Genomic DNA, 26,484 nt, shown 5'->3' on the forward strand with positions numbered 1-26,484 from the left:
GCGGCAGCTGCCAAAAGGAGGCGCTGTTAGGTTAACAAGTTGGGAAAACCAATTTCACACACTTAGTTTTACATGCTGAATAGCTAAAGCCCTGTTACGTGACCATTACTTGGTTGGCATAAAAGTAGGGAAGGCCAGGAAAAAAAAAAAAAATGATCCATGGTATCAAGATTTTCCTCTTACCATAATTCTAAACCATCTTCCAGAAGATAGACATGTGGAGGCTGGGAAAGATCTGTACTCAGTTGGATAACTGGGAGCAGGAAAGGGTACAGGTTCTTGCTGTCTGCTCCTAATCCCTATGGGAAGTAAAAATACAACTTATGATAAGGCACTGTAAGGTCCCTCCCCCCGCATCAAAAAATTACCAATCATCAAAAAGGCCCTGAAGCCAATTTATAAAAAATAAATTGAGTCATTTAGCGAGTCCTAATTATAGGCACTAGTAACACAATGCTACTTCTGTTTATTATTAGAAAGCAAGAATAAAAAAATACTATTCAACTGCATAATGGCAATTTAAGAATATATCCATATGCCAAGGTGACACACATCTGCTCATTTCAAGAGATTCCGCGTACAGGTTGAATATTCTTTCTCTGAAATAATCAGAACTAGAAATGATTCTGATCTCACAGGGTTTGTTTTTTTTTTAAATGTTTGCATATACATAATATAACTTGGGAATAAGAACCAAGTCTAAACACAAAATGTTTTTATGTTTCACATACAACATATATATATATCCTGAAGGAAGTTTTATGCCATATTTTTAGTGTGTCTGCATTCTGGACTCTGACCCATCCCATGAGGTCAGAGATGGACTATTCCACAAGTAGTATCATGTTGGTGTCCCCACAGTCTCAGATTTTGGAGCAATATGAATTTCACATTAGGAATGCTCAACCTGTTTAACAAATACTTATTTTCCCTTCCTTGTGACTACAGAAAAGGTATCAACATCGGCATTTTGTTGTTGTTCCTGTTTTGGTGGTCCTGGAGTTTGAACTCTGAGGACTCTACGCTTGCTACGCAGCCGCTCTACCACTTGAGTGACAACACCAGCCCTTTTGCGTACTGGGTATTTTCAAGATAGGGGCTCTCGAACTGTCTGCCCAGGCTGGCTTTGAACCATGATCCTCCTGATCTCTGCGCCTCCTGAATGGCTAGGGTTACAAGTGTGAGCCACTAGCGCCCAGATAACATTGGCATTTTAAATTATATAAACATTCTCACCTAAGTAACTAATGTAAAATGAACCTAAACTAAATGTTCATCAATAAAACAAATTATGGTACATCCATATTTTAGAATACTGAATGGTCATGGAAAAAAGTGACATGGAATGAAAAAAATCTAAAAAATTATTACAGCCCAGCACGAGTAGTTCACACCTATAATCCTAGCAGCTTGGGAGGTTGAGAGCTGGAGGATGGTGGTTTGAGGCCAGCCTGCTCAAACAGTTCACAAGACCCCACCCGCAAAATAACCAGGGCAAAATGGACTGGAGGTGTGGCTCAAGCCAAAGAGTGCCTGCTTTGCAAGTTCAAAGGCCCGAGTTCAAACCCCAGTCCCACCAAAATATAATAAAAATAATAATTACAAATTGGGCCTAAAAGGTACAAACGTGTATATACCAACAGTACATGCCAAAGAATATTTAAATATACATATACATTGAGTATGTGAGCAACAATAGTTCTGAAAGCAAAGAGAAAAAAACTATTAGTAATAGTTAGATATGGGAAAGAGAAAAAAGACACTGGACAGAGAGCAAAAAGGTTTTTTTTTTTTTTTTCACTGTTTTTATCTTTAAAAAAATACATGCATACTATTTTAAGTGGAGAATTTTTGTTATATTTTTAATGAATCAAGAACACAAAGACCGAGGAAAAGAGAGTCTAGCTGGTCTTTTGAGAGGTGGACTTGGTGTATCACAGTAAAGGTACTTCAGAAGGAAACAGAAGAATTAAAACTCAATCTCTAAGCTATAATGAATTCCATAATCTAATAAGCATGGAAAGAAAACAAAATAAACTATCAAATATCTTCTCACTTAAGAGATGTTTAAAATGTCAATACAGTTTATAGCCAATTACAAGGCTGCAAAATATATACATATGTTTTTTTGCTAACATATTTTTATTTTTTTATTGTACTTTGAGTGAATAATACATTGCATTTCACTATAGGCACCATGTCAACAATAAATCTCCAGAATTTCTTCCTTCTGCCTAATGGAAATGTTGTGTCTGTCACCCAAATCATTTCCCTGTTTTACCTGCTAGCAATCACCTTTCTACTGTTGAGCTCAACTTTTTTTTTTTTATCCACATATGAGCTCATGCAGTATTTGTCTTTCAGTTGATCATTATCTGTGGAGCATAAACACTTCAGATAAAGTTTATTCTTAAATATGGTAAGGGGAAATTTGACCCTCTTTCTAAGAAAAAATAATTTCAAACACCTTATAGAGTTTTGCAAAGGCAGACAACTATTAAAATGCACATTATTTCATTAAGTAGTGTATTGGGCCGTAAAATTCAGTTAAATTCCACTCACCATAGATCAGACTTTTCACAAAAAGAGGAATTAGACCACGACAGAGAGGGAGGGAGGGAGAAAAAGGGAGAGAGAGGGAGAGAGAGAGATACAGAGAGAGAGAGAGAGAGAGAGAGAGAGAGAGAGAGAGAGAGAATATGGTAAAACTGGTCATGTTCACATACATTATCAAGTAGACTGAAAATTCCCTAGAAAGGTTAGAATTTACCTACTCCCACCTCACCCCTGTTAGAATAGCCATCATCAGCAACACCACCAACAACAGGTGTTGGCGAGGATGCGGGGAAAAAGGAACCCTCTTACACTGTTGGTGGGAATGTAGACTAGTACAACCACTCTGGAAAAAAATTTGGAGGCTACTTAAAAAGCTGGACATCGATCTACCATTTGATCCAGCAATACCACTCTTGGGGATATACCCAAAAGACTGTTACTCCAGAGGCACCTGCACGCCCATGTATATTGCGGCACTATTCACAATAGCCAAGTTATGGAAACAGCCAAGATGCCCCACCACTGACGAATGGATTAAGAAAATGTGGTATCTATACACAATGGAATTTTATGCAGCCATGAAGAAGAACGAAATGTTATCATTCGCTGGTAAATGGATGGAATTGGAGAACATCATTCTGAGTGAGGTTAGCCTGGCCCAAAAGACCAAAAATCGTATGTTCTCCCTCATATGTGGACATTAGATCAAGGGCAAACACAACAAGGGGATTGGACTGTGAGCACATGATAAAAGCGAGAGCACACAAGGGAGGGGTGAGGATAGGTAAGACACCTAAAAAACTAGCTAGCATTTGTTGCCCTTAACGCAGAAAAACTAAAGCAGATACCTTAAAGCAACTGAGGCCAATAGGAGAAGGGGAACAGGTACTAGAGAAAAGGTTAGATCAAAAAGAATTAACCTAGAAGGTAACACCCACGCACAGGAAATCAATGTGAGTCAATGCCCTGTATAGCTATCCTTATCTCAACCGGCAAAAACCCTTGTTCCTTCCTATTATTGCTTATATTCTCTCTACAACAAAATTAGAGATAAGGGCAAAATAGTTTCTGCTGGGTATTGAGGGGGGGGAGCTGGGTGGTAAGGGATGGGGTGGGGGCAGGGGGGAGAAATGACCCAAGCCTTGTATGCACATATGAATAATGAAAGAAAAATGGAAAAAAAAAAGAATTTACCTACTCAAGTACCTATTCAAAGAAGCAAAATAAACTAGCATTAGCAAAACTAAAACCAGTAACTGCTAAACACACAAAGTCTCTCTTAGTCAAAGCCTACGGAAGGAAATTCAATGCCTTGTAATCTAGTGGCTGAAGAAATGGGCCAATCCCTGACATGGAGATTTAAGTAAATTTGCGTGCAATCTGGGCCCTCAGTAAAGCTAAGACATTGCCTATGATACTATGAAAACTCACAAATAAAACCCATTAGTTATTAAGAAAACTATTGGAGGATATGAATCCAGGCAGCTATACCCACCTGATTGTTGACAAAGGTGCCCAAAATCTATGCTGGACAAAAGACAGCCTGTTCAACAAATGTTGCTGGGAAAACTGGATATCCATTTGTAGAAGACTGAACTAGATCCCTGTCTCTCAACCTATACCATTATCAACTCAAAGTAGACCAAAGTCCTAAATGTAAGGCCTGAAACCTTGAAGCTAGTGCAGGGAAGAGTAGGAAATACACTGGAACATATAGGCATAGGCAAGAACTTCCTAAACAGAACTCTAATGGCTCAGCATCTAAGAGAAAGCGTCTCTGTACAACAAAACTGGAAAGCGTCTCTGTACAACAAAACTAAAAAGTTTCTCTGTACAACAAAAGAAATGGTCACCACACAAAAGAGGAAACCCACAGAATAGGAGAAAAATCTTTGCCAGCTGTAAGTATGTCAAAGGAGTAATAACCAGTACAGGGAGCTCAAAAAACGAAACTCCCAAAATATCAAAGACCCAATGAAGAAATGGGCAAATGAACTAAACAGAACTTTTCAAAGGAATTAAGTTCAAGTGGCCAAAAAGCAAATGAAGAAATGCTCAACGTCCCTTGTCATAAAGAAAATGAAAAACAAAACCATGTTAAGACCTCACTCTTGTCAGAATGGCTATGGTCAAGAACACAAACAACAAATGTTGACAAGGAAGTAGGGAATAAGGAACCCTCATACATTGTTGGTGGGAATGTAAATTAGTACTACCACTCTGGAAAAAAAGTATGGAGGCTCCTCAACACACTAAAACTAGAACTACCACATGATCCAGCAATACCACCGCTAGGGACATACCGGAAGAAATGTAAGTAGATTACAATAAAGGCACCTGTACACCCATATTTACTGCAGCATTATTCACAATAGCCAAGCTATGAAAATAGCCAAGATATGAAAATAGCCAAGATGCCCTACAATTGAAGAATGGGTTAAGAAAATATGATATTTATATACAACGGGATTTTATTCAGCCATAAAGAAGAATAAAATTTGGTCATTTGAAGGTAAAGGGATGGAACTGGAGAACACTATCTTAAGTGAAGTTCAGGCCCAGAAAGCCAAAGGTCAAATGTCTTCTCTCATATGTGGAATACAGGCCCGGTACAAATACAAGCAATATAATAAATACAGAACATGTATCCAAAAGTGAGATTGGTAGGGGAGACCAAGGGAGGAGGAAAAGAAGGAAAAAAAGATATAAATAATAAATGAAATACATCACATCTGCACAGGAACAAGACACAAGGCAACATGCTGATAAGGGAATGGGGGGAAAATGAGGAAGTGCATGGGAGGGGTGGTTACATCAACTTAAGCACAATTATACAAGGGGAAACTGAACTGTCATGGTACTTGCCTATGAATGTATAGCTATTTTTTTTAATTTAAGAAAAAAAACAGGACTAGCACCCTCTAGATTTTAGCTTTCTTTTCATGTTTCATTAACATGTAAATAAAAGTCTAGTACTGAACCAACTCATTGTCTTCCAAAACAACTGTTCCTTTTTAATATATTTCCATACACAATTGACACAAACCACTGTCTGTCTACCTAGTGAGAAATTATACCCCAGCCACCCTCTGGTTCCAAGTATTTTGAGAAATATGACAGTGTATGTTTGGGGGGAAGGGGCCTGTCCAGTGAAGAAGTGTTAATAATAAAGAGAACTTGTAGACGGTGTTTAAAAACACAATTTGATTCCAAAATCTCATACACACCCACAAGCAGGTGCACAACTGGCCCTCTGAACTAGCCAAGAAAGTGGCTGTTTATTTTCTGGTAAGGTAAAAGCAGATGGCTTCAAGACAAGGAAACACCAAGTAATGAAGACTAGGGGTATGTTATAAAACAAGAAAATTGTATTAACCTGCAATAGGCAGGAGCTTGAAGGATGCTTCATTAAGAAAAGGTATCAAAATGTTAATATGGAATGTTTTCCCACATAACCTAGCTAATTCATCTTTAAGGGGAAAGTTACAAATCAGTATGTGCCCACACACACAGTCCTTCCACTCAGCTCTTTGGTGCCCACTCCTAAATTTATAGACAAAATGTTGATTGTTCTTGAAGTTTAGAGGTGCTTACAAATGTACCTGTCTTCTTTTGTGTATACTTCAAATTTTTCATAATAGAGGTAAACAAATAAAATAGCCAACCAAATAGCAACACCTATGAAAATATCTAACATGAAAAATAGATAACAAAACAAACAGAAAGTATCTGGAAGGAAACAGAGACCACGCAGAGATGAAAGTTTGAAAAAAATCAATCACTAATCATGGTAAAATAAAACACTGAATTCACTAAACAAAAATAAAATGTACTAAAGGATTATTCATGTAAAAAACTGGCTCATAGACATTAAAACATCACAGCAGGAAAGAAAACCCCACAAAAATCTGAAAGATAACACTGAGGAAATCTCCCAGAAAGCAGAGCAAAAGTACACAGACAAAACAAAGCTGGAAAGAAACAGAAAGAAAATTACAGGACTTGTTCAGAATATCCACCATCTACGTAACAAAAAGTACAGAAAGAGGAAAAGAAAAACATGAAGGGTAAGAACTAATCAATAAAATGTAACAGTTCCCTAAAATCCAAGAACATGAGTTTTTAATGTCTGCATGTCCAGAACAATGGGATGAAAACTTCCCCACATCATCATGAAAATGAAAACAGAAACACAGAGATAATCATACAAGTTGCCATACAGGGCAAGAAGAGATGACTCAATCAAGAATGAGAATGACTTTAGGATTCCTAGAGCAACTCTGGAAGCTATTAAGACAAAGGAAAAATGTCTCTAAAATTCTGTGGAGCTAAACTACTAATTTACATGAAAGTAGAATAAAGACGTTTTAGCATATGCAAAATCTCAGAAAGATTTGCCACCCATGTACCTTTTGCAGAAAGGTACATCAGAAAGAGAGAACAGGACAATAAAATGACACACAGGAAACAGGCAAGAAGAATCCTTTTCACAGCAGCGAAAGGGGATCCAGTTACAACAGCTGTGCACAAGCATAAAGTACAGCCAGTCCAAACTAAAATGCATAAGAAGATTTCGTATTTCTTCAAGACAATAAAACTCACCAACTACCTGGTGTGTCTGGCCATAATGAAGGAATGTTTAAACAACAGGTGAAAAGTAAGGGTTTAATTACACACAAAACTAAGGGCAGTAGGCAGAAATCTAAGATGACTGGTTAAGATTCTTTACCCTGGAATACACAGACCATTCCCCTGCTTATGCAAGCAAACGTTAATCTAGATAATACTATTGTGAAGAGATCTTACAGATACAAGGAAGGTCTCAAATCAACTGACCTTAAGAAAGATTATCCATGTGGGCCTGACTGACTTATGTGAGCCCTTTTTAAAAAGAGTTTTCTCTGGCTAGTAGCATAAGGGGAAGTCCCAGATTCATGGCATGAGGAGATTTGACATGCTCACTGGAGACTTGTCAAGGAATCTGGGTGGGACTCTAAGGAGTGAGAGGTGCCCGCAACTGACAGTTATCAAATAAAGTGGGACCTCAGTCCAAGTGATTTCCAGCTGAATTCTGACAAAAAGCTGAATCAGTGTAGAAACAGATTCCTCCTCAAAACCTCACGGAAGAACCTGGTATACACCTCAATTTCAGCCTGTTAGACACTGATCAGAGAATTCAGAAATGGCATGTCAGACTTCAGACCTAAAAATCTATGAGCTACTACATGGACAGGCTGTTGACTGGTTGGTTGGTTTGTACCGGAGATTGAACTCAGGGCCTCATCCTTGCGAGGCAAACCTCTACCACTTTATCCTCTACCTCTACTGCCTATCCTTTTGCTTTTCGTTTGTTTATCAGATAGGATCTCACGCTTCTGCCTGGATGACCTAGGCTTCCAGAGTAGCGGGGACCCCCAAGTGTGTGCCACCACCTCCAGCTTGTGTTTGAGATTGGATCTTCCTACTTTTTCCCTAGATGGCCTCAAACTAAGGCCTTCTAGCTCCACCTGAGTAGCTGAAATTAAAGACCTTAGCCACCCCAACCAGCCTAAATGGTCGTTTTTTTAAACCACCAAGCTTACAGCAATTTGTTGCGAGGCAATAGAAACTCAAACACTAAGCAAACGAAATTATTAATACAGGGATAAAGAGCACGAAGATGGTGTACAAAAAACAAAATAATGAAGCAATGATGCCATCAACACCTTTTTCTAATCTCATAAAAAATGAACCAATGAAGGACTGAAGGACAGACCTCAGGAGGTCAAGGAGACACTTCTCCTCCCTAGGAAATGCCTGTTTGCATCTGAAAGGCATCTCCTGCCATCAGGCAATGCAAACTAGGCTATAAAACCCACTCCCACGGGATCACCGGTTTCCGGGTCCTCCTGCATTCTCCAATATGCAGTCTTTCTCTTCTCTTTTCTCCAACTAAATCCTCTGCAAATAAAATCCTTCCGACCTCTGCTGTTAGAGTCTGTCTGTGCTTTCATTCTCAGAGCAGGCTCAAGAACCCTGAGCATCTGAAATTCCTGTGCATGTCATCCGTCCATCATATTTGGCGACCTCAAAGGGACCAGCCTTCACCTGAGGTCGGTATAGGTTGTGCCAAATGGGAAAGACTGCCTAGGAATGTGACCGTGAGCGTCCGGCACTCCGGTGGAGTCTGTTTTCCAGGAGAGACCCCCCCACCACGGCCTAGCTACGGTGGAACTCTCAGGTCCACCTTTTCTCCCTCTCTCTCTGTCTTGTTAGGGAGGGTTTCTTCCTTGGGAAACCGAGGAAAAGGTCCAAGCCCACTACAGCTGTACGGCAGGCAATCTGAGGAAACTCAGAGGCCGGGCAGGGGTTTGTACTGCACTGCCAGTGCTACTTGGGTGGAACTCGACTTCAGTGCTTTTTCTTTTTTCCTCTCCTTAAACGCTAACACTCTCTTTCAAGATCTGACCAGCTTAAGGGGAGGTCCAAGAACAGCCGGTGGAAAGGAAAGTTTGTCTTCAAGCCACAAAAGGTGTTCTGGCCGGGGCACTCCCCGGTGTCACCCAAAGGCTGGAGACGCAACTCTCTGACCCGCCCTGAGGCCCCAAAGGCGGCTAAGTCTTGGACTTCCCCAGTCATGTCCCAGCAAACAGACAATCAGATCTCTCATGCTTTCTTCACGGTTTATGTGGCTCGAGAGTGGAGGTCACCTCTTGCTTCCAGTGCTCCAGTACTGCCTTTGGGCAGGATCGACCTGGACAGCAGGGATGATCAATAATCCGTCACGCGTTGAGCCTGGAAACTCTCTTTTTCCTCAACCCTCAGCCTCTCCTTCCCCTTTCCCAGGCAGTTCAGGATGAGTGTCCCCCTCCCCACCTTTGCTGTAAATAGCAGTGACCTTCTTTCTTCAGGGAGTTTGGGAAAAATACCTACAGGCATCAGAAAGTGCTAGTCTTCAATTTAGGCTTAACTGTCTTTGTCAAGCATCAGATTAACTGGTTAAACAGGTTCCGCAGCCTGCCCTCAGGGAAAGACAAAAAAAAAAAAAAAAAAAAAAAAAAACAGTTAAAAGGCAAAAACCTCAGGTCTCCGTTTTTTGCCCCTTACCAGAGCAAAAGCCTCCAGATGCTCTCTCTCTCTCTCTCTCCTTTCACAGAAAGCATATATGCCTCACAGGATATATAGGGGGAACAAAAGTCTACTTCATCAAGAGTCCCCATCCATGCCTCTAAAGGGGTCCTCCTTCTGGCTATGCAAGCCCTCTTGGTTACTTTGATAGAGTTACTTTTTAATTACAAGCGTTCAGCTGATAGAGGAGAACTAGGCCTACTTGTGTCGCAGGGCAAACAGGCAAGTCAAAATAGATGGGAGGTTGGTCAAAGATCATCTCAGGGGGGTGGGTGCAACTGAGATATCTATTTGTAAATCCTCCACGACTCTACCCACGAGTGGCAGTGGAAAGGAGCAAGGGAGAGCGGGACGCCCTCTCCCACTACAGTTTCTCCTTATCTGGGGACGCTTAGATAAAAGGAGAAACCTCTGTTAAGGTGACCAATTTTCCCTTGTTTCCCTTTTTAGATGGGAAATCAAGCCTCAAGGATCCAGGAAGGATCCCCCCTTGCCTGCTTATTAAAACATTAGAAAGATCTTGATCCAGAAAGTCTTCAGCAAAAGCAACTCAAGTTTTACTGCACCCAGGCTTGGCCACAGTATCCTCTGGGAGATGAGGAAAGATGGCCAGAAGGAGGGAGCATTAATTATAATACCATTCTTCAATTAGATATGTTCTGTAAAAAGGAGGGAAAATGGACCGAAGTTCCGTACGTTCAATTGTTCTTTTTCCTAAGAAACCACCCAGAATGGCTAAACAAATGCAGGCTAGATACCCAGACCATGGTAACCCTTTGCAAAAAGCCCCCAAACTCCCTTGAGCAAAAAAACCCATCTAATGCTCCATCAGCTCCCCCTCTTCCCCCTTACCCAGCTACCTCACACCCTGGATGCTGTCCCACAGGACTCTACCCCCTCCAGTTAATTCCTGGAGGGCACAGAGCTCATGTTCCTTTTAGAGTGAGTGAACTTAAAGAAATAAAAAAGGATTTAGGAAATTACACAGAAAATCCAGATCAGTACATCCAGGCATTAACAGAGAAGTCAGCCAAAACTTTGAACTGAGCTGGAAAGATGTAATGCTATTACTATCGAAGACACTCACTTCTCTGGAGAAACAGCGGGTTCTAGATCAGGCAGTCACAGCTGGAGACAATTATCACTTAGATAAAAGCGGCCCTACAGGCCTGTCTCCTACTGGGCCCTCACAGGAGGAGGAGGGGGAGGGAGAAGAAAGACAAAGACATTGGATACCTAGAAGGGAGCCTCGATTCCCAATTCCAACAGGAGATCAGGCAGTGCCTAGGTATGACCCTAAGTGGGACCCTGAAAATGACAAGGATAAATGAAAGTCATAACCACTTCACCCACTGCATTCTTGAGGGACTAAGGAGAGCCAAGGTAAAACCTCTTAATTACTCCCAAGTCACAGCTGTACAGCAAGGACCCTTAGAAACTCCAGTAGCTTTCCTACAGAGGCTTAAAGATGCTTTACAAAAGCATACCAACATTATACCAGAGTCACAGGAAGAGGAAATCGTCCTAAAAGATAAATTTCTAACATAGTCAGCACTAGATATCCGTAAAAAGCTTCAGAAAGTGGTGGCTGAAGGGAGCAGAGATATGGACCAATTGGTCCGTGTAGCCACGTCTGTATACTATTACAGGGACTTAGAAAAAGAAAGGAAGGACCTGGAAAGGGAAAAGAGAAAGGATAAGCGGCAGGAGGCTCTGATCACAGCCCTCAGAGGCTCCCCTGGGGCGAAGTCCAAACCCAAGGACATGCTTTCAATGTGGACAGGCCGGACATTTTAGGAGGGAGTGGCCACGGAGAAAGCTACCTCCCGGACCCTGCCCCATTTGTTGGGGAAAACATTGGAAGGCACACTGTCCCCGGTTCTCAGGGGAACCGAGGTCAGAGCCTCCCACCCAATGACGGGTCCTGGGGCCTCCCATACAGGCTTCTGTAACCACTGTAAAAGCAGAAGAGCCCCAAATTAAGCACAAGGTCAGCCTCCTTATCGATACTGGAGCCAGCATCTCAGCTATTCCTTTCTCTTCCCGGACCCAGGTCCTCCAAGAAAATTACTGTTCAAGGCATATCAGGCCAGCCTCTAGAATGTTATTTCACTCAGCCTTTAGCCTGCTCCTGGGGAGATTTCCATTTCTGTCACTCCTTTTTAATTGTCCCAGAAACCCCTACTCCTCTGCTAGGGCGAGACCTTCTATCCAAATTGGGGGTACAGCTACTTTTACCCCCAGGGCAGTACTTTTGCTTGCCCCTAATAGAGGAACAAGTAGACCCCATGGTGTGGATGGATGGACACACTGTGGGACAGGCACGAACAGCTGCCCCAGTCCTAATTCATCTCAAGGACCCCTCCTGGTTTCCCCATCAAAAACAATATCCTTTAAAGCCAGAAGTTAAGGAGGGGCTAATTCCCATAATCAAAGACTTAAAGAGACAGGGACTGCTAACAGAATGCTCCAGCCCATACAATACTCCTATTCTCGGTGTCAGGAAGGGACCTAACAAATGGAGGCTAGTCCAGGATCTCCGCCTGATCAACGAAGCAGTAGTGCCTCTCCATCCTGTAGTTCCAAATCCCTATACACTTTTAGCCCAAATACCTCCGGGTACTACTTACTACTCTGTCCTGGATTTAAAAGATGCCTTCTTTTGCATTCCCTTACACCCTAAAAGTCAACCTATCTTTGCCTTTGAGGACCCCACAAGAAAGTCTGGACAGGTCACTTGGACTGTCCTCTCCCAGGGATTCAGAGACAGCCCCCACCTCTTTGGGTTAGCTCTAACCCAAGACTTGGCAGAGTGGCAACATCCACAAGCTACTCTGCTACAATATGTACATGACCTCCTGCTCTGTGGACCAAATGAGCCTGTCATTTCACGAGCCACTTAGTCCTTACTAGACTTCTTAGCAGATAGAGGTTATAAGACCTCTAAAGAAAAAGCCCAATTGTGTCAGTCTAGGGTTACATATTTAGGTCTTGTCCTGGAGAAAGAAATGAGGTCTCTAGGAGAAGACAGAATCTGTCCAATCCTGACGTTTCCTCTACCTAAAACTCTAAAACAATTGAGGGCCTTTTTGGGTGTCACAGGATACTGTAGAATTTGGATCCTGGGATATGCAGATCTAGCCAGGCCTTTATATCAAACCCTTAAGGAAGCACAGAAGGATACCCAGCCCTTTATTGAATGGGATGACAAGCCAGAAAATGCATTCCACGGGTTAAAAAAGGCTCTGATGACAGCTCCCGCCCTGGGTCTCCCAGTACAAGACAAGTTTCAATTATATGTCTATGAAAAGGGAGAACTGGCCTTGGGCATGGTAACTCAGCTCCGGAGCATCACTCCCAGCCAGTAGGCTACTTAAGCAAAGAGTTAGATCAGGTAGCCAAGGGATGGCCAGGATGCCTCAGAGCAATGCTGCAGTAAGCCTTCTAGTGCTTGAAGCTCAGAAACTTATCCTAAACCGCCCCCTAACTGTTTATACCCCACACGACCTAGGGGGAATTTTAAACTCAAAAAGAGAACTTTGGCTATCTGACAGCCGTCTACTTAAATATCAGGCCCAGCTTCTGGGAGGGACAGAAATAACTTTAAGGAACTGTCAGAGCCTAAATCCTGCATCCCTTTTACCAGAGGCAGAGGGAAATCCTGAGCACTCATGTGAGGAGGTACTTATGGAAAATTATGCTGCCCAACGTGACTTAACTGATCAGCCCTTAAAAAACCCAGATCTAGAATTATACACTGATGGCGGTTCCTTTGTCAGGAATGGTGTCAGACATGCAGGGTTTGCAGTTGTGACAAAATTTGGCACCTTCAAATCAGGTCCTCTTCCTCCTAATACAAGTGCTCAATTGGCAGAATTAGTGGCCCTAACAGAAGCCCTAAGACTGTCAAAAGAACGAGAGTCAACATCTATACAGATTCTAAGTATACCTTCCTGATCCTGCATGCTCATGCAGCCATTTGGAAGAAAAGAGAAATGCTAACTACAATAGGAACAGCTTCCCACAGAAATAAGAGAGGTTACTTTAATAGTTTTAGGGGTAACAGCATTAGTTGCAGCCCTTGCTGGAATCAGCTATGGGGTAACTGCCAATCATGTAACTGCAAAAAACCTAACCAAAGTGGTAGAGGACACCTCAGACCAGGCAGGCCTTGCCATTAAGGACACGCAAAAGCCTTTGTCGTCCCTTGCCTGTATGGTAACGGACCACCGCCTGGCCCTAGATTTTCTTTTGGCCAAGCAAGCGGGGGTATGTGCCATTGCCAATACTTCCTGTTGCACATATATAAACACTTCAGGCATTGTAGAGGAACGTGCAGATTACATTCTCCAACAGGCTAAATGGCTCCGGGAGCAATCTCCTGAAACTCAGGTTTCTACTCAGGTATGGGAACAAATAAAATCCTGGCTTCCCTCCAGGACTTGGTTCCTACACTTTCTGGGGCCTATAGTTGCCCTTATTCTCTTGCTTGTGTTCGGGCCTTGCATTTTAAACTTACTTGTCAAGTTTGTTTCTTCTCGCCTAGAATCCATCAAACTACAAAGGCCTCTGGTGGAGATGAAAACGACATACTACTGTGGTCCCCTTGACAACCTCTCTTGTGGTCAGCCCTGATGCTGCGGACCCCTTCGTCACCCCCTGTCAGCAGGAAGCAGTTACTGAACAGACTTCGTGGTCCCTATTCCTAACAGCAGTCAGGGCGACCACTGAGAGGGGGGAATGAAGGACTGAAGGACAGACCTCAGGAGGTCAAGGAGACACTTCTCCTCCCTAGGAAATGCCTGTTTGCATCTGAAAGGCATCTCCTGCCATCAGGCAATGCAAACTAGGCTATAAAACCCACTCCCCACCCTGACCCACAGGATCACCAGGTTTCCGGGTCTCCCTGCATTCTCCAATATGCAGTCTTTCTCTTCTCTTTTCTCCAACTAAATTCTCTGCAAATAAAATCTTTCTGACCTCTGCTGTTAGAGTCTGTCTGTGCTTTCATTCTCAGAGCAGGCTCAAGAACCCTGAGCATCTGAAATTCCTGCGCATGTCATCCATGCATCACCAAAAGGTACCCAACTTAAATTACACTATAACTACATTTGGGATATACAGGGATAGGAGAGACACAGATGGATAAGGGTTAAATCTTCATCTTGTATGTAAGAAAGTCAAGAGATAACGCAAAAACGTTTAAACTGAAAATAAACAAGTTATGGGCACGTTTTGAATGGTACAGTGCCTACCTAGCAAGTACAACATCCTGAGTTCAAAACCCAATACTACAGGATAAAAAAAAACAAAAACAAAAACAAATAAAGCATGCTATATATTAGAACTAGAAAGATTTTAAAAACCTAAAAGATCCAATTAACAGAGCTGAATGGAGATTCTGCAACAAAACAGAAAATAGCCAAGAACTAAGCAGTTACTTTTCATTTAAAAAAAGAAATCTTATAAGCTCATGCTTTCATCAATCTAAACCTGATTAACATAAGCCTTTAAAGAAAAAAAAAAAAAACCGTATTCTCTCATTCCTAGGATACGGACATGGTTTCAAATGTCCCCCACAGCTCACTGTTAAAAGTCTTGGTCCAGCCGGTGGTGCTATTTTGGGAGATTCTGAAAACTTTAGAACAAAGAGCCTAGCTGGAGAAAGTGGATCACTGGGGGCATGTCCTTGGGAGCTATACTTTATCCATAGACTCTATCTGCTTCCTGTCCTCCTAGAGGTTACTTAAGTAGCTTCTGTTGCTTGCTCCTACTGCCATAATGCTCTGCTTCAACATAGCCCCAAAATCAATGGAGCCAAGGAATATGCAGATAATACAAAAGAGCTGGGGTCACTCTTTGTTTTGTGACTTACAAATGTAACTGCAGGTTAGTCACTTAGATCTTGTTATGCTACTCTACAAAGGGAGCATAATCTTTATAGGATAATCATGAGAATTAAATGACAGACAAGAAGAGACTGATGTTTAAAGAGTACTTTAGCACAGGGTTAGGGAGTATTATTACTTAAAGATATACTTTCACTTTTATAACAGGAAAAATTTACTGAGGTAGATGTCTTGATGGTTGCAGAATATGAATAAATTTAGTGCCAGAACTGCACACTTACATTGGCTAAGATTGCAAAACTCATTTTCTGTGAGTCTTACCAGAATAAAAAAAAAAAAAAATGGAGGGAAAAGGGCTTTAAAAATACTGTGTGGGGTCCAGCTTGCTGGCACACTCCTGCAATCCCAGCTACTTGACAGGCAAGAGAAAGGAGCACTGTCGTCCAATGACAAAAGCACCAGACCCTATATAAAAAACAAACTGAAAGCGAAAGGACTAACGGTGTGGCTAACATGGTAAAACCCTTGAGTTCTGAGGTCCCGACTTGTGGGTTCGTGTGTGTGTTTAACCATCTGTCTAAAATTGTGTTTAGAGTTTGTAATGGTAAAACTCACCCATAAACATTTACAGAAAGAATATGTTCACATCCAAAACAGTGTCAAGGTACCGAATAAAGTTTCACAGTATCAGTTGTTAGTTTAGAGGGACATCTCCCCAAAGGAAAATTTCTCAAACATGAACTTGAGTTCAGTAAAATTCTTGAGCATCCTCATACTCAGATATTTTAATCCTTGGCCTTAAGTTCATCCCGCTCAATAATGTCACTGCAAGACTACAGTTCACTTTTAATAGTTCAAATGAGAACGAAGGTCCAGTTCATCCTGAAGTTTTGGGTTTCTCCCTAACTACTGCATGTATCAGCCCTTCAAAGTCACAATACTGAAATCAAATTCACTCCTCTCTCTTAAAACCAGCTCACCTGCTTTTCTACCTTCCCACATTATGAAAGGGAATGATTTTTTAAATTAAATCAAGGAAAAAGTACAAATAAAGAGTGTGGAACAAGGGACAGCACAAATCATGAGTTTATGATTCCCGGAGACTAGTATATTCGATGGGAGAAATCTGCATTAGAAACGTAGAGAATAGTTTTCAAACGTCCTACAAAAGATGTTCAAAATAAACACACAAAAATTGTTTCTAAAACTGTTTGGTTCACATAAAAAAAAATAAAGTAAAATGTGAAACTTTTCACCACCATTAAATCACAAGCAAACAAAGAAACAGTTTAGAAAAGACCAGAACTAAGAAACTCTATGGAGAAGTGACTTACCTGAACAAGATGAATAAGGGTTGTCAGAATAGCACATCTCAACATATTGTGTTCTTCACTCTGCTTCCAAAGAAGAGGCAAATATTGTACTAAACGTCCTACATACGGTCGTATCTGCCAAAACAGAAGAAGGGGAAGCGGTAGAACTCCACTAATGAAGAAAGCAATTTACTTTGAGAAACACTTACAGAGAAGAATTCAATCTCGGGCAACAAGTTATTTAATATTCACTTGCTAAATGCAACAAATTAAGCATATGTGCTTTTAATAATAAATCAGATAGTACACAGAGACCCAGAGCTCTACGGAGGATATTTTTAAGAATTTTAATAATTAATTTTATTTTTGCTAACTTTAAACAAGTATCAAATTTACCGAATGAAAAAAAATTAGGAATACAAAGCAACATTCTTTAGAGGTTAATAGAAAATACTGTTGCACCCTGAGTCTTCAATAAAACACCTCATCTATGTAGAAATTACACTATATTTTAAAAAGAGTCAGCATTTATTCATTCATTCAAAAACTTCCTGATGACACTGTCCCAAGTGTCAAGCCATGAGGGCAAGGCATTGCAAAGGAAAGGGTGCAAAGAAGCTATAGCAGCCATCACAATGAAAAAGGACAGTGCAATGATGAGGGTGTACACAGGGTATGACAGAAGCACAAAGGAAGAAAACCACATTCAGAGGACAAAACTGTTAATGCCCACTACGAATTAGCTTACTCCACTTAATAAAGTAGCCCTGAAACACAGCATAGCTTGACAGTGACTGTCTTGAAAAATAAAACAGACCTACACTGAAGACCTACCACTCCGGCTCCAGGTACAGGATCATAATATTTAAAATTGCTCTGAATGTAAGATCATAGTATTTGAAATTGCCCTGAGTAGTGTATCACTGGTGATGAAACAGAAATATTAGCCCAAAATACAGCTTCGGAATTATTTGAATCTCATGGATTTAAATTAAAATTTACTCCGAGAAAGGGCTTCTCTGTTCTGTGCATTCAACATCATACTCTACAACAGTTTAGCAAACAGCTGTATGATTTATTCCCTGTTGGTGGTAATGGTGGAAATAAGAAGTATTTCTCCACATATTGCAGTGAAATAGAACTGAATACTAAGAAACGTGTACTATCTTATTATCACACATTTATTTGCCTGGTGTTACATTACTTTAAATACTTAAGTTGCGCTATTATAATACATAGTTAATATTTATTGAGCACTGCCTCTATTTCGCTAAATGTTCTATCTCAAGACCTCTCCAATTAGCTTAAAAAGTACGACAATTAATTTGCAAAACACAGGTTTTAAAGTACCTCATCTCGTTCATACTCAACTAAAAGTGGTATGTAACAGCACAATCTACTGGTAAGGAAAAGAAGCCTGATTTGGCTTTGAACGAATGGAGGAAACACATTCCAAGGAACAGCACAGGGAAAGTATATGCTATGAATTATAAGAGGATTAAAGAAGACAGAGTGGGGACACAAAAGTCAAACATATTCCAATGGAGTGGAAAGTGGGAGACTAAAAAGTGCATTATTGGACATCTGAACACTGACTTAGATTAGCTCAGAATTATCTTTTTTCCATTTTGTACATTAGAACACAAGAAAGAGTAGACACGAAGTCTGTGAAATTAGATATCTTTTCCTAACACCTCGCAGTTATGTCAGCATCTGTGTTTCATTTTGTTCTATTTTGTTTTGTTTTGTTTTGCAGTACTGGGGTATATACTCAGAGCCTTGCGTTTGCTAGGCGAGTGCTCTTCCCTTTGAACCATGTCTTCTGTCCTACCTGAAATGTACTTCCCTCTTTTGTTTTTGTTTTTGTGATGCTGGAGACTGAACCCTTGTATATGCTAGGAAAGTGCTCTACCACTGAGCTACATCCCCAGCACTTCAGTGCTTTTCACATAGTGGTGAGCTAGGGCATAAAAAGCCACATGGTGTAATGCAGCTTCCTGGATTATCAATTTCTTTACAGATCGCAGATGATAAGGGAAAGCTGAATAATTCAGATATTAAGAACTTTATCATCATTTGACATGAAGTGTGGATATAACGTGGTTAGAAAGGAGAACATTTAATTTTTAAAAAGTAAAAACCGTAAGTTGGTCGCTAGTGGCTCACGCCTGTAATCCTACCTACTCAGGAGGCAGTGAGCAGGAGGATCTAGGTTTGAAGCCACCCCGGGCAAAGAGTTCATAAGACTCTCTCTCGAAAACACCCATCATGAGAAAGGGCTGGCGGAGTGGCTCAAGGTGAAGGCCCTGAGTTCAAGCTTAAGTACCACAAAAAAAAAAAAAAAAGTAAAAAATATAGACTACCAAAGAAATTTGTATTTGTAAGATACTTTCGCTATTCCCTCAAGCACACTGAATTTCAATGTTATTAAGCATAAATTTGATCTTCTAAGCCACTGAATATTCTACTTTTTAAACACCTCAACATTGTTTGTTGTTTTGTTTTGCAGTACTGGGGCTTGAACTCAGGGCCTTCACCTTGAGCCACTCCACCAGCCCAATTTTTGTGAAGGGTTTTTTTGAGATAGGGTCTTGCAAACTATTTGCCCAGGGGGCTGGCTTTGAACCGTGATCCTTCTGATCGATCTCTGCCTCCTGAGGAGCTAGGATTACAGGCGTGAGCTGCTGGCACCCGGCACTTCCACACTGTTGACACAATTTTATTATTTCAATTTTCTTAGTCATTTTTTAAAATTCACATATTTCAATTTTGAATATAGAACTGAAGTCACAACCCACGTTTCTCCACATCCTACTTACCTCTCTGACATTTATTTTCATGTTTTACAACAAAATTACCTGCACATTGACTCTTTCAATCACACAGGAAAGGACATGCAAAACGTGCATCTTTGTGTCACATTCTGTAACTTGCTGCAGTAACTGAAAAAGTTGTGTGAACATGGTCTCCAAATACTGCAAGTCAAAGAAAAGCCAAGGTTCAGAAGAGAAATGTAAAGATCTCTTCCATACACCGATGGAAATGAGAAACAAATCCCAATGTAAACGCAATAAAGGGTAAACAGCAAAACATTAGCAACACTTAAACAAGCTGCCAATGTGGAAGACAGAATTCTTTTTATTACTATTAAATGCGTCCGTTTAAGAATCTTCATCTTCCACAAAAGGAATGATGTTTAAAGACTGCCTAAGCTGTGTATGTTTAAATTTTATTCTGTCAACTAAGCTGTTAACAGTGACCAGTCACTATTCTTCCACGTATGTCTGTCGCCAATCACAAAATGCAGGACCTATGTGGTTAGGCAAAAGGACACTAATTATTGCACTCAAACGGCCAACTATCTGGCTTTGACGTATAATATGAAAATTATATGTTGGGAAACTGACAATCACAGGGACTTTTACAAAAAATAACACTTGTTCAATCAGGTAATTGGTGCATTTTTGTGATTCTTTTTGGGGTTTAGTTATGTTCCGGGAGAATTTAATTTCCCTCATTTTTACACAAATTTCTAAAATACATTTCTTTCATCTAAAAATACCCAGTGATTGTTTTTCTGGAGAATGAGACTGGGGTTTGAACCCAGGGCTTCGAGCTTTCAAAGCAGGAACTCTACCTCTTGAGTCACACCTCCAAGCCCATTTGCTCTGACTATTTTGGAGATGGGGGTCTCGTTAACCATTTCTCTAGGTTGGCCGTGAACTGTGAGCCTTCTGATCTCAACCTCCCAACAAGCTATGATTACAGGTGTGAGCTACTGGTGCCCAGCTCAGTGATCATTTTCCTAAAGAAAAAAAATTACTGCTCTACAAGTTCCCACATCTCTGATGGCCACAGGCGTATACAGATATTTTATTATATAACTTTCTGTTCACCTAGTCCTCGTAAGAACAAACACTGCCAGCCCAATCTTACCGACATATTTAACGAGTACTTACTGAACACCAACTATGTGAAAACACCATGCTAGGTGCTGGAGACTGAATAAAGACTACAAAGATGAACTGGGTGCCAGCAGCTCACGTCTCTAATCCTAGCTACTGGGGAGGCTGAGACTGGGAGGCCTGCCCGGGCAAATAGTTCACAAGACCCTATCTCCAAAATACTCAGGACAAAATGAACTAGAGGTGTGGCTCAAGGAGTAGAGCGCTTGCTCTGCAAGCAAAAAGCCCAGAGTTCAACTCCAGTTCCACCAAAAAAAAGAAAGAAAGAAAAACAGTACAAAGATGAGCCTGACTTGGTGGTCGGATCTTCCAAGTATTTTGCAATTTAGTATAAGATACAGACAGACATATGTACACAAATAATATAGGGAAATAACATATGGAATAAAAGTAACAGGCATACATAAAATGAAAATAATATATTTAATAATTGTGAGAAAAATGTGGAAGTCATGACCTGCTATGAATAAAGAAAGTCAAATGAATAGTTACAAATAAAATTACGTCCCCTAAAATAATTCAGTCTACTTTAAAATTCAACATTAATAAGCAGCACGCATACATACACATAAGCATATATAAAATCCCAGCTACAAAGCAATATTCGTATTCAAAAGCTATAAGTAGAAGTTGTTATAAATCTTGGCGATGGCTATTCTTACCGGTAAAAACTGATCTGTTCTGAATTCAAAATCATCAACAGGTAAAAAGCAGTTAAGGACCTGAGAACTAATACATGAAGTTTATCAAGAGAAAAACCGATATAAAAATACAGCAAATCATTCAAAACTACATTTTGAGGTCTCACGAATCACTGCCACAAAATAATGCAAAAGTGTTGACAGGGTTAGGGATGTAGCACGGCGGCAGAGTACTTGCTTACCATGCACAAGGCCCTAGGTTCAACCACTGCACACATGCATTCATGAATAAGGGAACAGAGTGAATAAATAAAAAAATAAGTAAGTTAACAAGCTTCTTTGCATTGAAGTACGTTTAGATTTTTAAAAGGATATTTAGCTTCAGAGTTGTAGCTGTTTCAATCCGGACCTAAAACAAAGTATACTATGAGTTTTTAAGTATTCTAGAATCATTCTAGAACATGAGTTAGCATTTAATGAAAAAGAAACTGTATTCCATATCACTTCCTTTATTGTTGTTACTATTAAAGACATGAAGCATTATGATATGTGGAAATAATAGGTCCCTTTAGTTTCTCCCAAGATAAAAAGAAAAAATAAAGTATCGTTTATTCCTGCCCTTTATACTTTTCTATAATTTGCTTAAGGAACCTTTATTCCAGTGGCTGCTCCCGGGAAGAAAATTAGTTAGCCAGTAAGTACATGGAGAACATAGGACTGAGGGAGATTAACACGTGGGAGATGCCAAGGGAAAAAGAGAAGACTGAGAAGGAAGAAAAACAGGGTGGGGCTGAGAGAGCGGGAAGATGCCTAAGTAAGGTATAGGAGCAGACAAGGAGGAAAAAGCGGGAAAGGAGAAGGAACACAAACTCCCCTCCCTAAACTTCATTTTCAGCAAACCCTTGGAATACCCAAAGGATATATCTGAGATTTTCTAAATTCCAAAATTTACAAATACAGAAAGGTTTTACGCAAGACCCTGACCTCCGTAATTCTACTTCCTTTGTGTACCAGCATATATCTCGGGAAATCGTATCATTACAACATAACCTTCTTATTCTCTCAAGTTTTACCTCTGACTTTATCAGCTAAGTTGTTCCAGATAAAACAGCATGAACTCAAACCATGACAAATTCTACCTTCTCCTCTGTAAAAGAGTCCATTACTGTCTTAGGTGCTATACTTTCCATACCTGTAATAGCAACTAGCTTCCCCTTTGAACCCATTATTCAGAAAGAAAAGAGTTCTGGAGTAGCTTCTGAGGCAGAGTGACATACCACTAAATCTTGATCTTGAAGCAAGTTACAGATTGCCTCATATAGCATGGGTTTTAAGTCGGACTTCACTTTCACAGAAATCCACTGACCGATGAGCCAAATCACCCTGCGCCGCAATGGCTTATACCTAGGTGGGGAAAAATCATGAAATTGCAATGTTCAATATCTTAAGAAGTCTATCTCACTCATTAATTTCATCATTTAAACTGAAATGTAGTAATAAATGCAATCTGCATTTACATGAAAGCTTAAAAGCTACTTCTCAATGTTTCACAGTATAAAATAAAAATAAAATCCTCATCTAAAAAAATGAAATTTCTTAGTCACATACATAGTATCCCTGATTCTGTTGCACTAAAGAATAGCCTGTAATCTCAGCTCTCAGGAGGTAGAGGCAGGAGGATCTAGAGCTGAAGGCCAGCTTGGGTTACACACAGAATTCAAGACCAGTCTTGAGTTATAAAGTGAGACCTTCTCTCAAAATACCAAGGGCTGGTGATACAGCTCAGTGGTAGAGCCCTTCCCCTGCATTTGACCCCCGGCACTGATGATGATGATAATTATAATAATAATAATAATGATGATGATGATGATGATAAAAGCTTATTGATGTCAAATGGTCTGATTTTGAAAGAGGTACCCAAGTATAGAATGTGACTCAGATTATAAACATAATGGCTTTCAGTTTTAAATTGTAAAGTATAAGCAATAACATGTACACACATTTATTTTTATGTGATAGTCTTTGCTAAAGGAAATGAAAGTTCCTTAAGATTTTTCTTAGGCAAGAAGAAAAATTACAAAGTTCAAAACATTTGTATCCAAGAATTCTATTCATACGGTATCTTTTAGTGGCACTGTGATAAATACTTACTTTTGAGTGTAAATAGAAGAAGGTAATGAACAAGCTATGTTCTTAAAGGAAACTACAATCTTAAAAGATCATCATCAAACACACAGAAAAACTCCTCCCTAACATTGCAAAAAATATATATAAATATTTCCCACCCTCAAAAGCTGTATAACTCACCTCAAGGAATTCAAGAATATAAAGCAGTATATTCAAATGTCAGAAAAGGAAGAGTTGGCAAAGGGAGACAGAATTTGATAAATGTTACTTGGGCAGAAAAATGGAAAAATGCCATTTAAAGAACTAGGAACTGTTTGAACAAAGTCACAGAGGCAGACCTAACAAGGTTTGTACAGACTGAAGTGAATTGCCATCAATTTTTGACCTGAGATCTTGGAGATTACCATATTCAACTCTGTTCCAGATAAAAAGAACAAAGCTCAGGAAGGGCAAATTACAAGATCCAAGAACCTTCCAGGCAGACTTTTGTTCCTTAAAGTATGGTACCTGAACCAGCAGCATCACGATTCTGGGATTGAGAGAATTGGCCTACTAAAACGAACCTGCATTTTTAACAATATTATCCACCAGGTGAGTCGTGTGTACATTAAAGTATGAGCAACACTAGTCTACTTTAGCACTCTAACAAATATAATTCATGTCAACTATGTAACTTAAAATATATTAGGAGCCGGGCGCCAGTGTGTCACACCTGCAATCCTAGCTATTCAAGAGGCAGAGATCATGAGGATTGTGGTTCGAAGCCAGCCAGGGCAAATGGTTCAAGAAACCCTATCTGGAGAAAACCATTCACCAAAGGAAAAAAAAAAAAGGGTTGGTGGAGTGGCTCGAGGCATAGGATCTGTGTTCAAACACCAATACCGTAAAACAACAACAACAACAAAAAAAGAAAAAAATTGACATCTGGGGAGGTGACAAAGCTCAAGTAGCAGACTGCCTGCCTAGCAAGCATGAGGCCCTGTGTTCGAACCTCAGTACCACCTCTCCACCCCCTAAAAAATTAGTATCTGTATTAAAGAACAAATGGATGAATGAAATTCTAATATTTTTACTTATCCCAACACACCTAAAATACTCTCACTTCACCATGTAATCAGTACATATTTGGTAAAAGCTTTGATTTTTAAATTTAAATAAACTCAAACTGAAACGTTATTTCTTCAGTTTCACTAAACACATCTTAAGTGTTTAATAGTCACATGAGAGGAACTACTGTACCATGCAGCGAAAGTCTTAAACTAAATCACTTCCATGCTTTAAGGACAATTAGGCCTCACATTGGTCTCTCCAATGGAGGCTTTCTCTCTTATCAAAGGCTTACTAGCTCCCAGAGGACACAGCCAAAGGTAATTTGACTCTGTAAGAGGTAGCAAATTCTAGTTGATGAAAACATGGTGACAGACTAAATGACTGAAAAACTAAAGAGATAAATCACTATTTACTAGTCAAAATTACTTTCAAAGCATCTCCCATGTTATAACTCTAGGCTCTAAATGTTTGTAAAATGATCCATAACTGGGTGGCCTTCTATTCATTCAATAATTTAGTCAACAAGTATTTCCTAATCTATGACTATAAACTATATATTCTAATAGGCACTAGATAAGAGTCTCTAATTTGAAACAAAGAAACTTTAAAAAAATTATGAAAGACTTTTTCCCTTCCATTCTTTTCATTCAACACAGAAAAATAAAATAGGCAGGTTCGTAAACACAAATAAAATGAAAGAAATGGGCAAGAGTGCTAAATGCAAATCAAAGGGATTTACACTATGGAGTTAGACACCTTAGTAAGAATCTGAAGTACATTCGAGTGCTTTTTGTCATGGTTTCTCTACATCTCTACATCTCTCTGCAAAACTTGGTGGTATGGCTTTATGTGATCCCCAAGACGGTCACCATGCATGGGCGTTACCTTGGTGAGGCTACTTCTGACATCAGGCTGAGCACCTGTCAACTGTTCCTCTTTTGTGTATAGTTCGTATCTGGAACTCACAGACCTTTTATCTTCTCACATCTCTACATAAAGTCCTCCTTCTTTTTTTCTACAAACTATCATATACAATGTCAAATACTTCCTTAATGTGATGGTTCACTTTTGCAGTAAAATAACATAAAAGCCAACTCTTTGTGAAGTTTCAGTTATAAGAGTCACAAGTCTTACAGTCTTTTCTATACTAGCTATTGCTGACTAAGTCGTACTGTGGCTTTCTAAAAACTATAAGCAATTTTAATGTCTCCTTTCTTCCATTAGAAAATCAATTAAGTCAAAAGAAGTGTATAATAAACATAAAATGTTATACTTGCCTATTGTGAGTGACTTGTAATTCCGGAAGAAGTTGGTTTTTAAACCACTGATCAAAATCAACACTGTCAAACAGCTCAAAAGCAGCTAATCCAACAGCATTATACACTGAGAAGAAAATTTAATAAAGAAAATTAAAGATTTCAGATATTTGGCCTTATGTAAAACACTAAACATACTACCAGTCACACCTGTAGTCCCAGCACTTAAGACAGGAAAGTAGCAAGTTCGAGGCCAGCGTGGGATCCACAGCAAGTTCCAAGACAGTCCAAGTTACCCACTCGAGACAAAGAGACAGAACGAGAGAGAGAGAGAGAGAGAGAGAGAGAGAGAGAGAGAAACTAAACCTATTTTGAAACATGTAATATGTTAATTAAGGAAAATATATATATTCTGTTAGATGGGGAGATGACTGAAATCAACATTTTAGAGACATGGTTTAAATTACTTTCTCCATGTTTTCCCCAAATACTTCTCAGAAATTTCAAGTAGAAAATTAAATTAATTCTAGTATTATGGTCAAATCATAAAATGGGGCTGGTAGAGTACCTCAAGCCCCAGTAACAAAAAATATTAAATAAAATAGTATCTGAACAGCCAG

The 26,484-nt window shown here is 39.9% G+C and overlaps 1 protein-coding gene across 8 annotated transcripts in view; it reads right to left on the minus strand.

Moving 5' to 3' along the window:
* The window catches only part of LOC109676084 (importin-11), a gene marked incomplete at its 5' end in the record, with an annotated part of 132,332 nt that overhangs the window by 86,204 nt on the left and 19,644 nt on the right, over positions 1–26,484 (minus strand). For 7 of the 8 annotated variants that reach the window (XR_012444926.1, XR_012444925.1, XM_074064585.1 and 4 more), the window contains 7 exon segments: positions 184–299; positions 16,847–16,960; positions 19,684–19,800; positions 21,453–21,493; positions 21,807–21,840; positions 22,709–22,835; positions 25,886–25,991. Coding sequence is in view for 6 of the 8 variants with exons in the window: in XM_074064585.1 (XP_073920686.1) it covers positions 184–299; positions 16,847–16,960; positions 19,684–19,800; positions 21,453–21,493; positions 21,807–21,840; positions 22,709–22,835; positions 25,886–25,991 (655 nt within the window). 8 annotated transcript variants of the gene reach the window in all.

This window comes from Castor canadensis, unplaced genomic scaffold, assembly GCF_047511655.1.
Source record: "Castor canadensis unplaced genomic scaffold, mCasCan1.hap1v2 HAP1_SCAFFOLD_114, whole genome shotgun sequence".
Taxonomy (NCBI): Eukaryota; Metazoa; Chordata; class Mammalia; order Rodentia; family Castoridae; genus Castor; species Castor canadensis.